The sequence below is a fragment of the Phyllostomus hastatus genome, unplaced genomic scaffold, assembly GCF_019186645.2.
Source record: "Phyllostomus hastatus isolate PE091 unplaced genomic scaffold, TTU_PhHast_1.1 phas_scaffold_93, whole genome shotgun sequence".
Taxonomy (NCBI): Eukaryota; Metazoa; Chordata; class Mammalia; order Chiroptera; family Phyllostomidae; genus Phyllostomus; species Phyllostomus hastatus.
The window spans coordinates 8,704,159-8,717,757 of record NW_025334042.1 but is presented as its reverse complement, the minus strand read 5'-3'; the positions used below and the strand labels follow the sequence as shown (position 1 = coordinate 8,717,757).

General features: G+C 39.6%; 1 protein-coding gene across 2 annotated transcripts in view; it reads left to right on the top strand.

Moving 5' to 3' along the window:
- Nucleotides 1-2,353: 2,353 nt before the first annotated feature.
- Nucleotides 2,354-13,599, top strand: part of IRAK3 (interleukin 1 receptor associated kinase 3) — a 57,305-nt gene continuing 46,059 nt past the window's right edge. For both annotated transcript variants that reach the window (XR_006784636.1, XM_045829868.1), the window contains exon 1: nucleotides 2,354-2,603. Coding sequence is in view for 1 of the 2 variants with exons in the window: in XM_045829868.1 (XP_045685824.1) it covers nucleotides 2,456-2,603 (148 nt within the window). In the remaining variant the exon portion in view is untranslated. The remainder of the gene's footprint in view (nucleotides 2,604-13,599) is intronic.

Here is a 13,599-nt window from a genome sequence, read left to right as displayed (position 1 = left end):
CTCAAGACCATCAGCAGCAGAGCATGAAGATTAGGGAGATGATGGGAATTGAGAAGAAAAGAGAAAGCATAAAACAGTTTTTGAGGAGACCAGAAGAGTAAATGGACTAAAGGCACATACTGTAACTGCCTGGCATCATATTGACCCACTTAAGAGTCATGGCTTTGATTTTAAACTAAATCAAATTAACAAGGTTCCTCCTCCTTCCCCACCTTCCCCCAGCTACACTTAGGTGCATGGGTGCAAAGCCAAAACTTGGAAGAGTAGATTTAATCAGGATGGTAGATTTGCCAAGAGAGTTCAACAAAGTGACAGAGAAGCAAGAAAATGGAGAGCATATGCAAAGGAGGGATTATAATGATTGAGTGCAGAGTTAGGGATAAGGAGAAAAATGAGGACCTCAAGAGGATGGGACCAGAGTTTCGATTGATATTCTGGTGAAAAGGAAGGGTTGTTGAGTTCAGAGTACTAAAGGGAATGCACTGCAAGGCCAGGTGGTGTGGTCAGAAGGTGGATTCATACAATAGAAAGCATGGATGGGGTCAGTTATTGATATTGACAAGTTCTAGGGGATGGGTGTTCATACGGGTGGCTGAAATAGGGTGTAGGACAAGATCACAGGAGGAGGGGAGTCAAGGAACTCAGTGCAGGATATTGAAAAGGTCATAATCTATTCTACATATATTTTAAATAATCAAGAATTAAGGTAGAATTAATACTAAAGTGAATTACAATAACAAGGAGCTATATAGTCTAAAAATGAGGAGACAGAATTGAGGTGGGGGCACAGAAAATGACAGCAAGAGTATAGAATAGCGAGTGATATAATCTGATAATACAATTCAAAATTCAGAGGCAATTCTAGGGAATGGGGGGAGGGGAGCATGGTCTGATACTAACTATCCACAGTGAAAATACAAGAGATTTCACATAACCTATATAGATTTCACGTAAGACTAATCTTGCTTTCACCTAAAATTCTTTCTTTTTTGTAACTCAGAAAAATCTGGCAAAGTAGGCCTTACTGATTGCTTCTCTTACTCACAGTGATCTCCTGGCTCCTTTGTGTATCTGAGTGTGGCTCCTGTTCTAGCAATTCAAGAGCTACCACATACATAGTGGGATCCTGCCTCCATTGCTCACCTTATTCATGTAGTCCCTTTGAGAGATGCATAGAGTTTCTTAAGCATGTACAGATTGGCAACAAAATCTTAGCAATTTAAACAAAAGGATATAGAAACTCTTGCCCAAACAGTATCGCCTTTACTAATTTTCAAAAAATATGTTGTGTAATACTTGAGCTGAGAATAATAACTTGAAAAATTCAGGAAATACTAAATGATAATGTATCATCACCGTTGATTTCTAGGGGGCGCCCTTCCCAAACACTGCAAGTCTGAAAGGTTTCAAGTAGGTGTTGATTTTTTCAGTTAATGGCCCTTGTCCACTCTTACGGTCATTATGGCTGGGATTTTCTCATCACTTTCGAAGCATCTTCTCTTTTTGTCAGTAGCATTTGTATCATGCCTGCTGGGGGATGTTACAGCATAAGCAGATTTCAAAACAATAGTCAATTTTACTTAAACTCCATGTTGAAAACAAAAGGGAGATACTGTGAAGCCCTTTGAGGAAAGCCAAAATAGTCAATGTTTCATCAGGAAAACCCCGAGAGAAGAGAACAGAGAAAAACCAAATGCAGTACGGAGAAAGGGGCAGCCTCGTGAAGAAAATTACTACAATTTTATTCTACTTTGTTCCCTCTTGTTTTTCTGTTCTTGGCATTTATGTACATCTTTTCCAATAATCAGTTCATATGAACACACTGACCTGTTAAAATTCAGTGAAAGCTGGGAGGAAAATGTGCCAAAACGTTTAGAGTGGTTGTTGGTTGCCTTCAGCTGAGTAGGGCTACGAGTGAATATTTTCTTCTTTCCATTTTTTTCTGGGACTTCCAAGTGTTCCGCAATGTATCGGTTTTGTGACAGGATAAAAAGAAATACGCTTTTAAAATAAGTATTGACAGGTCTTAGATCCATCCACGCCAGGGGAGAGTCATGCCAGGGCAGTCGACTCTCCATTAGTTCTGCAGTTCTGGTCTTCCTCCAGCTTTCACTGTTTGCTTTGTCTCTTCGGCCACGTCCCAATTGCAAAGGAATGAAAAAAAAAAACCGAAAAAAAAAAACCTTCAAAACTTGACCCTACAATAAGGAATCAGCAGAGGTAGGGAGACCCCAACGCCCAGCCGGGTGTCCCTGGGGGCATCTGTAGGGAGCGGCACTTTGCGTCACGTGGGGCCCGCCCCTTCCAGGGACAGGGCTCAGCGTGTTCTGCTGTCTTGGGCGACGTCGTGGAAGCAAGATTTCCGCGGTTGTGTAACGGCATATCGCGGGCTTGTAGAGAGGCCTGAACTCCGCATCCCTTCTCCTCCTGGCCCCTAGAGTCCGGCAGCCCTGCCATGGCCTGGGCGATGGCGGCTGGGAGCCGTGGAGCCCGCGGCGCGCTCTCAGTGCACACGCTCCTGTTCGACCTGCCGCCCACGCTGCTGGGCGAGCTCTGCGCGGTCCTGGACAGCTGCGACGGCGCGCTCGGCTGGCGCGGCCTGGGTGAGTGCGGCCCGCGGGGCCAGACGCGGCTGGGGAGAGGCGTCCGGGCCTCCGTGCGCACGCTCCGTCCAACCCGCCCCCTGCAAAGTGCGCCCCCGGCTACTGCAGCCTACGTGTGGTTCTCACGGGGATGCTACCTTTTCTTCTTCTTGGATGGGGCACAAACTCCCCAGACGCTCCGAGAAGCTCCCCCTTCTCTTTAAAAGAAACTTTGGGTGCCGCTGTAAGATGAAATGAGTGGAGACTTGGGAAAAACAGCTACCAGCGCGAAACCATCTAATGTTAGCAACCATTCTTGCCTTAACTTGGTTCAGAATATTGTAAACTAGAATGTCTATGTGATGCCTTCTTGACATCATTGCTAAATTAACCTAGATTGAGGTTTTCAGTGCACTCTTAAGTGACCACCTGTGAAATGCTAAAGTAAAATGCTATATGTAATTCATGTGGCTCTCTATTTTCTTAATTATCTTATTTACCCAGTTTGATGGAATGAAGGTTTATGCTAGAGAATGGCTTTTTTTTTTTTGTTTAATCTAGAAAGTTGGCTTCAAAACTCCATTTTATGCAGTCATTGGAAAGTTGGGCAACTGCCTGTTGGAAGTGTTGAGTGTGATCGCCAGAAATGATTCAGACAAAGATCTTTGTTTGTTTTTTTTTTTTTTTTAGGCACAGGCATTTTTGGTTAGTTTTGATACTCCATGATGTCATATTTAATTTTAGTGGAAAATAAACACAATTAATTAACCTTGAGTCTCTGAAATAACTGTTTTTCTTACCAAGAATAGCAGAAGGCCTATGAGAGAAAAAAATTGTGTTCTTGTTGATGAATATGGTCACACTTTCTGGAATGTGGTATTGGGCTTCTGATTATATAAAAATTGTTTATATATTAAAAACCCTGTACTTTTAAATTGTGATTCTTAGTTCCTCAGAAAATGTTACTTGAGTATTTGGCTTCTAAAAAGCACAGACATTTCCAACATGCATTTGAGGGATGAGATCCCTTCCCCACCAGATCTTTTGAAAATGGATGATGGCATTGTCAGCTTTTGCACCCATTGCTTTCCTAGGGTTATGTACTTTGTGAGAGAAAAATGTTTTCACCCTAATTCACAGGTAAAATGAGGCCAGGTAGGTATTGTAAATGAGTGAAACTCATTGGTGGAGACTTTGGAAATGGAAGAGCATGTGTCTCATTTAAAAGGGGGCAGTTAATAATCAGCCTTGGGCCACTACTGCTTTTCAAGAAGTTCAGCCCAGTGTTTCTGGATCTCTCTCTCTCTCCATTGAAACCCAGAAATTCATATTTTACGTAGGTTGTCTCATATAATCCTTCCAATTGCCCTATGAGGCAGGTGCCAATATCAATCACCAATGTTTCAATAGGTGAGGAAACTGTGGTACAAATTAGTTAAGTAACTTGCCAAATTGATACAGCTAGGAAATGGTAGAGCCAGGACTTGAACCATGGTAGGGCCTGTGCCCTTACCCACAGCCACTCTATACTTCCCACTTCCCAACAGTGGCATCCTCGAAGTCACAGTACTACTATGCTCTTTCTGTTACATCGTACAGCCTCCCTAAGGTACAGGCATTCTGCCATGAAAGAACAAGTCAGTGAGCCATTTCAAACATGCAGCCCCATTTTTCTAGAGGTGGAAATAAATGCAGACCACCAAAATGAGAACAGCAAAGGCTGTTTATTCAAAGCATGGAAACCGGCCACCATCACTTCATTTGACAGAGACACCAAGGCAGGCAGAGTAGGAAAACTTTATAGTGGAAAAAAGAGAAGACTTCAGGTGTGCCCCGACTGGAGGCTGCTGGCATGAGGAAGCTATAGATGAGCTATCTAGCAGTGGGGTATCCTATATGACTATTTATGGGGTGCATGTTTGGCTTTCTCTATTTGGTCCTAAGTTGAAAGCAGGGGCAAAAATTAGGGAAGCTGTCAGTGATTGATCAAGTCCTAATCATTTGGGCCCAGTTGCTACAGGGGTTATTGTTTGGCTTCCTGGACTAGTGGCTACAGATACCAATTTGACTTCTCAGACTTGTTTCTGGACATGGTTAATTGACTTCCCAGGCTGGATGACACATGTCATGAGTCAAGCATCCATTTTTACATATAGTCTGACAATTGTTCCTTTGAATATTTGTTCTGTCATAGGGGAAGGTCTAAAATGTCTACCTTGGTTCTCCAGCTACAGTTCATTGTGCAAGGCAGTTATGCCTACTGACAGCATACACCACATAGCTCTGAAAAGAGACCTGGAGCAGACCAGCTGCTTTATGAATTGTTGGCTTAGTAAGAAGGGAAGACTGGCTCAGTTAGTGGTAGTTGAGTGCAACTGCCTGTGTTAAATACGATGAGTTTCTCTATTGGCCATTAAAAGAGAAAGAGGGGAAGAGGAGCAGGGAAAAAAAAAACTTGACCTTAGAAGGGGAAAAAGATATTGTTGGGGAACTGAATTAAGGAGACAGTTCATTTTATGCCCAAGGCAGCTGAGAGCCTGAAAATACAGTGTCCCAAAATTCTACAGAGAAAACAAGTAGAATAGTAACAGGTAAGACTATCTTGAGCTGATAATGACTCTTGATGGTGGTGAATATCAAGCTGTATTTACCAAGGCAGCTCTGACATTGGTAAATTGTATGGCAGCTTATATGATATGATTAGGGTATACACAATAATACAAATGCCTGAGCTCCAGCCCTAGAGCTGTTGATACAATAATAAGTCTGCATAGAGGGTCTGGCATCTTTCTGTTTATCTTGCCGAGACCTATAGGTGAGTCTAATGCTCAGCTTGGTTTGGGAGTCATTGCTTAGGCAAAATTCTCTTCTTTAATAGCATCCTAATGTAATAATTATTTTACCACACTCTTTTATTACTCCCCTCAATTCTTTTTATCTTTAAAAAAATTCTACATATTCATCTTCAAATCACTTATATCAAGTATTATTATTTAAAAGAGTATAATCACAAGGTAATATATTCTTTGGTTAGACATTGAAACAAAGAACAAACTGACAGTAACCAGAGGGGAATGAGGATGGGATAATGGGAGAAAGATGGGGGTCGTCAAGGAGCTTGTATCTTTATACATGGACCCATGGACAAAGCCAAGGGGGTAGGATCAAGGGTGGGAGATGGGGATGGGTGGGGAGGGGTGGAGTGGTGGGGAACAATGGAGACAACTATACTTGAACAACAATAAAAAAAAGAAAAATATATATTCTCTGGTTGATGTTGATGATTTTATGGCTATATAATGAAAGTAGAACTCTAATTGTAAAATGTTATTTATCTTATACTACTTTATAGATATGATGACATATATACAGAACCTCTGTTGACAACTCATTTCACTTCATTTGCAGCTGAGTGGTATTTGAATTAAATTGTTTGGAGCCCTTCAGTGATACACTGAGAAGGAAACCCTTTTTACAAATACTGGGTTCTATCCAATTTTCTTCCTCCCCAAAAGGAGAGAAAATTATCATAGAAATTATTAACACTTTAAAACAAATTAAGTGTAAAATCATATTAAACATGTATTTAACTATTCAATACAGATTTTAAATAGTAATAATAATAATAGCTGCCATCTACTCTTTACTATTTGCCATACATTGTGTGCTAAGCACTTTATATGGATTATCACACTTATTTATCACAGAAATTCTATGAAGTTGGTACTCTTCCTGTTTCCATTTTATAGACAGGGTAACTGACTGTCAGAAAATTTAAGGAATTCACCTCAAGCCATAGCCTGGTAAATCACAGATTAGGATTCTAACTAGATGGTCAGACTCCACAGCCTATGCTCTTTAAAAAAAAAAAAGTATATACTATGGTGTAAAACAGTTTTAAATTTACAGAAAAATTTAGAAGATAGGCTGGAGAATGGACTCTATATCCTTCCCATATACTTTTCACCCAGTTTCCCTTATTATTTGTAACTGATTATTATTCATAACATTTGTTACACTATTGATACATTATTATTAAAAGCCATACTTTATTCAGATTTCCTTCATTTTTACCAGACATCCCCTCTGTCTTCCAGCACCCCATGCAGGACTCCCCATTACATTTAGTTGTCATAATTTTCTCTCCTTTTGGGGAGGAAGAACATTGAATAGAACCCAATATTTGTAAAAAGGGTTTCCTTCTCAGTGTATCACTGAAGGGCTCCAAACGATTTAATTCAAATACCACTCCATGTCCCCTCCAGCTCTTCTTGCTGTGCTGGTTTCTCAGACTTTTCTAGTTTGGGGTAACTTGGACAGTTTTGAGGAGTACCGGTCAGTATTGATCTACTATAAAATGTCCATGGCTGAAATTTGTCTGATATTTTTTGATGATTAGAGTGAGGCTATGGACTTTGGGGAGGCAGACCACAGAAGTGAAGTACTGCTTTCATTACATCATATCAGAGGTACGCAGTATCTAGACTTCCCACTTGATGATAACCATGGCTGAGGTCACGTCCATCAGGTTTCTGCACTTTAAATTACTACTCCCCTCTTCCATATTAGACCCTCTGGAAGGAAGTCACTATGTGCAGCCCACACTTAAGGAAGAGAGAGTTATGCTTCCTTTCCCTGAGTGGAGTAGAACCTATGTTCCTTTGACCACCATGTTTTTTCTCCCATCCTAAATGTTCTGTTTAGATCTCATTTCTACTCTAAGTTATGGCCTGCTTTTCTGTTCCCCTTTACGGTAAAATTACTATAAAGGGCTAGTTACACTCTAGTTCCTCCATTCACCCCTGAATCTGATCTAGTCAGACTGCCAACCCCACTGCTCCATTGAAATTCCTCTCCTCCAAGGTCACTGTGGCTAAATCCAATGGTCAGTTCTTCATCTTATTTGACACAGTGGATCATTTCTTCCTCCTTGAGACACGTTCTTTACCTCTAGAACATTGCACTCTATTTTCTTCTCTTTTTTACAGGTTCCTCTTTACCTCTCCGATCTCTTAGAGTGCTCTGGCATCAGTCCAGGGGCCTCTTCTATTTATCTGCTATACCCACTGTCTTGTCAGTTCCCCTTTTGTGTTCATAACTGTCACATTCCTAGCTTGGGTCTCTCTCTTGAACATCAGACCATCCATCTACTTGCCAATTTAACAGACACCTCCAACTTAACAGTCCAGAAATGCTCCCCTCCCCTGACGTTTTTCTCCATACCAGTTAATAGGCAATTCCATTCTTAATTTGTTCAAGCCAAAAATATTAATCTTTTGTGACTTCTTGCTGTCTCTTACAAACCACATCCTGTCTCTCAGGAAATTCTGTTGGCTGTACTTTCAGGATCAAGCCAATAATCTGACCACTTCTTGCCACTGCCACCCCAGCCACCCTGGTCCAAACAACCATCAAATCCCACCTGGACAGTTTCAGCAGCCTCCTAACTGGGCTCCCTGCTACTGCCCTTGCCCTCCTCAGTCTATTTTCAACTCACAGGAGCCAGTGAGTAAAGTATATGTATAAAGTATCTTAGGTCATTATCCTATTCAGAACCTTTCAGCAACTTCCCATCTCTCAGTAAACACCAAAGTCCAACATCGCTTTTCTTACTTCCTTATCAACTCTAGCTACATTGGCCTCCTTGAACATGCAAGGAGTATTTTCCCTGTAGGTAACCTAATTGATGCTTACCTGCTCACTTCCTTCATGCTTGTGATTAACTATTGCCTACCCTGGCCACTCTTTTACAATTGCCACTGCCGCATACCCCATACCCCTTTCCTGTTTCATTTTTCCCCACGTCACTTGTCCTTCTCCACATACTTTATCTGTCTGTGTTTATGTGTTTATTATCTATTTAAAAATAAGCTTCATGAAGCCAAGGGATTTTTGTTTGCTTTGTTTTCTGCTTACTCCTCTAGCATCTAAAATTGTACCTGGTGCACAGTAGGCATTAGGTGAATGAATTAATGAACAGATGTTTGTTAAACATCAAAATCTTCTGGATATTTTTATTTTTATATATATAGTTTCTAAAAACATTGAAATTAAGAAAAAACCAATGGTAAGCAAAGAGGAGGTGGGAGGGGATAATTGGGGGGAAGGGGGAAGGGTTGTCAAGGAACATAAATAAAGGACACATGAACAAAACCAAAGGGGGGTAGGACCGAGAGTGGAAGGTGGGGATGGTTGGGGTTGAGGAGAGGGCTGGGGTGGGGGGGGGGAGGGGCGGGGATGGAGACAACTGTACTTGAAAAAAAAAAAGAATTGGCAAGATAAAAAATATATTTTAAAAATAAAATAAATTTTGTTTGTCATCTAAAAAAACCTTCTTGGGCAGAATCTGAGACAAAGCATTGTACCACATCATGGTCTCTGCTTCTGAGGCTTTTCCAACTTAATGAAGGCAACAGATTTACACAGATGCTATACAAAAGTTAACAAGGGAAGATAGTGAGGGTAAAAAATACTGATCATTACCTAGGTATGGATTCTGAGTTCCAGACATTGGTGTTGAGGGTGAACTATTCTTAAATTCTTTCCCAGAGGTAATGTTAGATCCTTACCTGGGTCTTGGATTGAGAGAACAGGAGAGATGGGGGATACCTGAAAAATCACTCACAGCACTTCCCAGTTACTAAGTTATGAGTCCTATTCAGGTATTGGGGAAACAAGTACACATAAGCTTAAGTATGGATTAGTATTAATTCTTATAAAATTTCTTAGCTAGTGGGTATTGATGCTATGGTCTGGAAAAAGGAGTTGAATTAACTTACAGTTTAAAATTTTTTACTCTTTTTGGAATTAAAAATATCTTCAATCTTAAATGTTCCTTTAAAAAAAAAAAACAGCCTAATTTTTTGTGTTTTGTAGGAAGAAGGGAGAGAGTCATCTTTTCTTTTTCCCATTATGTTATCTCAAAACAAACTTTGTGAGACTGCAGTCTTAATTTCCTAGGGGTTTTAGCACGTGGTAAAATGCAAATAAAAAAGACCTAAATAGGGGTGTGTTGCGTTATTCTAAAAAACCCCTTCAGACACATATTTGCATATGGGGAGTGATTTCTGCAGCTGAATTCCCCAGCGGTTAGCACTACCTAGATAGTCCTGCCCTCTCCAATTAGAGCCTTTGAGCACCTTAGAGCACTGGGTGATTATTAAGCAACCACTGAGTGATTATTAAGCAATGGGTATCTTCAGATAAACTAATCTCTGAACTTCTCCAGTCAACTTTTTGGCTTAGATTATGCCAAGATGCCTTTCAAACATAAGATTTGCCTTCCAAATGTGGTTTTAAACAATGTTTCACTACAGCATATTTTTTTAATTTATCTTTTCATTTACAATGCTGTTAATTTTAACAATACAACCATAAAGAAGTTTATTCCTTTTTTCCTATTAAAATTATTTATTTATTTTTATTGCTCAAATTTATTGTATTTTCCCATTACCATTTAGTCCCCTTATATTCTTTATTTGTTTAGTTTTGTGAATAAACAAAGTAGTACGTCCTGGGAGGGGACAAATACCAAAGGATAAGAGGAAAGTAGGAATATTGAGGAATATAATTAAGGTCAAGAGTTAGCATCCTTTTGCATCAAACTGAAGGTACTGTTTTATAGAATTCAACCTAAATGAATTATACATTTTATGGATGCTAATAATGCTTTATACAGTAGTGGTATTTATATTCAGAATGTATCATCATTGGACAAAACCTATTAAGGTTGCACGTAAATCAGTAGTTAGAGAAAGAGAAAATACATTTCATTTCTAGTCCTGGAAGTAACCCATGCATGCAGAATCCATCTTAACTGAAAAATAGTTCAGTTTCACACCATGAACTATTCTTATTAGAAAAATGCCTTTGCCTAATCTAGCTGTCCTTGGACTTAGTGCAAACTCAGAACTCCTTGCCCCTGGTCAGTGTTAGGGAACTAAAAACCCCAGCACTTTTGGCATCTGTTCATTTACTTACCAGCTAAATCTCAAAAATGTGCTTAAGGAAGAGCATTTTATATTAGCAGTTTTTCAGCCAAGTCACAGGATGGGAGAGCACACTCATGGCCTGTTGCACTTCTAAAGGGAAAAATCAGAACTTTTTTAAAAAAAAGGAAAAACAGGGGATGGAATAAGGTGGGAGATCTGACATCCTTGGGACTTCAAAAGTTAACTCAGTTCTTTACTTCTAGAATATTACACTCTATTTTCTTCTCTTTTTCCTTAATAGTTATAAATCATTTCTTTCCCCCTGTGAGAAAATGTTTACACCTTTTTATGTGCAAATCTTGTATATGAGCCTCCTGCTACTGTTGCTACCAGATGAATCTTCCAAAAAGTAAAGCTTCATCTTTGCATCAGAAATCTTAGATTGGCCCATCTACTTTCAGGATAAAGTTTAACTTGTGCTAACACTCAGAGACCCTCTCTGTCATTCAGCAAATATGTATTGAACATCTACTGTGTGCTGAGCACATTCTTACAAAGGTAACTTGGGGACTTCATGAAGTTTGCTCACCTTTTCTTTAACATAGATCCTCTGCTGTAAGCTGCACTGGTCTCTCCCCTGCCCTCTCATGACCTCTTCTTTGTTTCTGGAACAATTCCCCATTTGACAGGCCCTTTCCTTACTCAGCCTATTTAAACTTCACCCCAATCCACCCAGTGAAGCAGCTGAGGTCCCATCACCCTCATGTTCCCTCCCTGACTGGTAGCCCATGAGGCCATCTTCTTTCTTCACCCCCATCAAATGATGTGCATGTCTTATCCCAAAGATTCAAAGTGTAGAGGGAACTATTTTATCTAAAAAAGAGAGGAAAAGAATCCTGTTAGATACTATATAAATATTATTGATGTATATGATGCATTATGCCCAGTACTCTCTAAATATTAGCCAAATTCATTACCAATAGAAAAAGTAGAAACCTAAATTTTCCCTGTACTGAAATTTGATATTTAGCATTACTTCATTGGAATGTTAGTTTTGAGACTAGAAGCATTTTAAAGACTGGGGATGTTGGTTTTAACGTCAATGCTCATGTAATGAGGAAGCCAAGGAAGGGCAGACTAATTTACTGTATATTTTGGGAGGGATCACTTCAAAAGGCGTTTACTAACGAGAAGTTTGAGATTGCTCAGTGAGGCTGTGACTTGTCTGGAATTGCACAGCAGGTCAATGGCAGAGCCACCACTAAACCAACATGTCCCTACATATTTTCAGGAGGCCAGCAATGCTGTCTTGACTAGCAGCTTTTCTCCTTAGAAGACAGTATAGTTCATGAGGCTCAGAGTTCATTCTTTTGTCTTTTTTCAAACTTAAACTCCAGTGATTTTTTTCTTCCCAGGATGGTGTACCCTATCCAATAGTTCCTTTAAAAAATCGGCCTCTCTTTAGAAATACTCACAGTTTTAAACTTGGCTCAGGCTCTAGAACCCACTCCTCTAGGAAGCCTTCCATGATGCCCCCACCTTTAGTTAGGGACCCCTTTTCTTGCTCCACTCACACTTGGTGCATGCAATTACTACACTGATTTGCAGTATTTCCTCCAAGAAATTTTAGAAATAGGTAGTGTTTATGAAAAATGTGCTTTAACCAAATAGGTAGATTATGTTATCAAAAAGAAATACATTAGTTTCCATTTTTTGCTCTAAAGGCCCCCTTCTATTTTTTTAAAGATAAACTATTAAAATATATATTAGCATTTGGATAGTCCTTGCCTCTTCATGTGAGACATCAACTCCTAACAAAGATGAAGATCGAATATATTCTTGCTAGAAGTTAAAATATGAAATAAGGGCATACACATTCCAACTTAATGATTCATGCATTTTATTGTAGCTGTTTCTGCCTCTACAGCTTTAAGCACACTTTCAAATTGAATATCTCTACTTTATCTTCCCTTGTTTGATATCTACTCACAAAAGCTGCCACTCCCTTTCACTCTTTTCTGGTATAAGATGAGGCTGCAATAACAGAAAATTCAAGATAAAACTTATGTGTATTAGTCAGGATAAACTAAGTTATGCTGCAGTAACAAACCCCACAAAAATCTCAGTGGTTAACATGAAAGAGGTTTATCTTTTGTTCATGGGAAGAGCACTGAGAGTCCAGGAAAGCTGACCTCCATGTGGTGATCCAGCATGCCAGCCTGCTTCGGTCTGAACGCACCCCCTTATCAACATGTGCTTCTACCACTGCTATGGTGGGGATGGGAGTCTGGAGAATTGTACCTTGGCTCTTCAGTGTTCCTGGCTGGACTTCTTGGAAAAGTAATTAATAACAGGGCTGGGGCAGGAGAATACAAAATGGGCCTCCAGCATCTTGTAACCCAGAAAATAAGGAAATATTGCAAAAATGATAGGGCTTCTCAAAAGAACACAGGAGCCAACCTGAATAGATAAAGCTGAAACAATTTTAACAACAAAATAGATAATGATAGCATTGGATTCTAACCTACAGAATAAAAAATGTTTGTGAATCCATGTTGAAGTAAATAAATAAATTAGTTAAACAAGTGGGGGAGAAGAGACAGCACTTTCTTACAGGAGAATTCCAGTTAAGGAACATAGAAGGAAAAAGGAAAATGAAAAATCACAATTAAGCAAATACCAGAGTAATAATCATGGTAAACAAGATTCACTAATAGATGCAAACATTTATGGGCAAAATCTGAGGAGAAATAGGGTATTTCCATAGTCTTGAAGTATTTCTCCCAGCATGGTTATTAATTATAAATGGAAAGATAATTTTATAGTGCAGATTCCACTTTACCTGAGCAATCTAGATAAACATCACCAGTGGATAAGACATCAACATCATGAACCTCTTGATATTATGCACGAAAAAAGACCTACCAGAATTTTCCTGCCCTGAAAGTTGAGGAAAGCCCAAGAAGCACCAGAATGGAGGAGATTAAAAAGAAGTAACAACTATTTGCAATGTGGGAAATTGGATAGGATTTTAGAAGAGAAAAGGGTCAGTGGAAAAATTGGTGAAATTAGAATAAGGTCTGTAG